The sequence below is a fragment of the Aureococcus anophagefferens genome, assembly GCF_000186865.1.
Source record: "Aureococcus anophagefferens unplaced genomic scaffold AURANscaffold_135, whole genome shotgun sequence".
Lineage (NCBI taxonomy): Eukaryota > Pelagophyceae > Pelagomonadales > Pelagomonadaceae > Aureococcus > Aureococcus anophagefferens.
In genome coordinates, this window is record NW_008705683.1 from 1 (window position 1) to 1,635 (window position 1,635).

The 1,635-nt window shown below is 70.9% G+C and overlaps 1 protein-coding gene across 1 annotated transcript; it reads right to left on the reverse strand.

The window, feature by feature from the left end:
- Positions 1-980: 980 nt before the first annotated feature.
- On the reverse strand, positions 981-1,598 carry AURANDRAFT_34714 (hypothetical protein; the record flags this gene model as incomplete). Its single annotated transcript, XM_009044108.1, has 1 exon — positions 981-1,598. A coding segment is annotated over one exon (618 nt), but the record flags the coding sequence as incomplete, so codon positions are not given.
- Between the last annotated feature and the right edge of the window lie 37 nt (positions 1,599-1,635).

The following is a 1,635-nucleotide window of genomic DNA, read 5'->3' on the forward strand; positions in this document are numbered from 1 at the left end:
TCGGCGCCTGCTAGCCCCCGCCCCCCGCCCGCCGCCGCGGCCCGTCCGCCGCGCCCCCCCGCCCCGAAGCTGCACACACCGAAGCCCCGAAGACCACGCCGCGTCCCCGCTAGCTAAAGTTGAGGCCGAAGCCGATGCCCTTGGAGAGCACGATGGTCCGCAGCCGCACCTCGAAGTAGAGCGTCGCGCCCGGCGGCACGATGGTGCCCGCCCTGTCGCCGGACCGCGGGAAGCCCGTGGACCCGAACGCGAGCGACGCCGGGATCGCGACGCGCCGCACGCCGCCGGGCCGCATGCCGTCGCTGAGCGCGGCCTCGAGGCCCTTGACGATCTTGCCCTCGCCGAGCGTGACCTTGATGGGCTTCTCGAAGCGCGAGAACTCGCGGCCGTCGAAGCCGCCGAGCCACGCGACGTAGTCGATGGTCACGGTGTCGCCGACGGCCGCGACCTTGCCGACGTCGTCGCCGACCTTGACGTCGGTCCACTCGAGGCCGTCGGCGGACTTCTTCGACTCGGCGACGGCGGCGCGCGGCAGCTGCGCGAGCGTTGCGGCCGCCGCCGCGCCGGCGAGCAGCGCGCGCCGCGACGGCGGAGCGGAGCGTCGCACGCGCTGCGATGCCGCCGGCGCCGGCGCGACGGAGAGCAGCGCGCGCCGCGAGGGCGCGACGGACACGCGCGGCGCGTTGGGCACGCGCAGCGCGTCGGCGCACGCAAGCGTCACCGCGATCCACCAGCTCACCCGCCACGCGATCTGCGAGCTCCCCATTTGCATGCTCTCCGCAGCGCGTCAGCTTCATGATGAAGTCACATTGAAGCCACGATAGGTCCAAGGTACAAGTGGGAGGGGAACGGGGATGGCGTCAACCTTCATGATGAAGTCACATTGAAGTCATGATGTCAGGTACAAGAGGGAGGGGAACGGGGAAGGGTCGCGGACGACGCGCGGGAGGTATCGGGCCGCGCGGTCGGCGCCTCGGCGGTCAGGCCGCGGGCTTGTCGAGGAGGCAGATCTGGATCCACACGTGGCGCTTCGCCTCCTCGAGGCTCAGGCGCCGCTCCGGGTCCTTGTGGAGGAGGCCGCTCATGAAGTCGATGCTGCCCGGGCTCAGGCCCTTGGGGTACTTGGGGTCCTCCTTGCAGATCGCCTGGAGCGTCTTCTGCTTCTTGTCGCGGTAGAACGGCGGGTCGCCGACGAGGAGCTCGAACGTGAGCACGCCCAGGGCCCAGATGTCGATGGACTGGTCGTAGGTCTCGTGGCGCGCCATCTCCGGCGAGACGTAGTCGATGGTGCCGCAGAAGCTCGCGCGGCGCATGGACGGCGCGTGGACGGACCAGCCGAAGTCGCAGAGCTTGAGCACGGGGCCGCCGCGGGAGCCGGCGCCGGGCTGGCCGAGGAGGATGTTCTCGGGCTTGATGTCGCGGTGGATGATGTGCTTCGAGTGGAGGTACGCGAGGCCGGACGCGACCTGGACCGCGTAGCCCGCCGTCGTGTCCTCGTCGAAGGACCCGGCCCGCTCGAGCGCGGTGAAGAGCTCGCCGCCGGGCGCGAACTCGAGCACGAGGTAGACGGACCGCGGGCTGCAGAACCAGCCGTAGAGCGCCGAGCACGTTCACGTGCATGAGCCGCGACTGGAT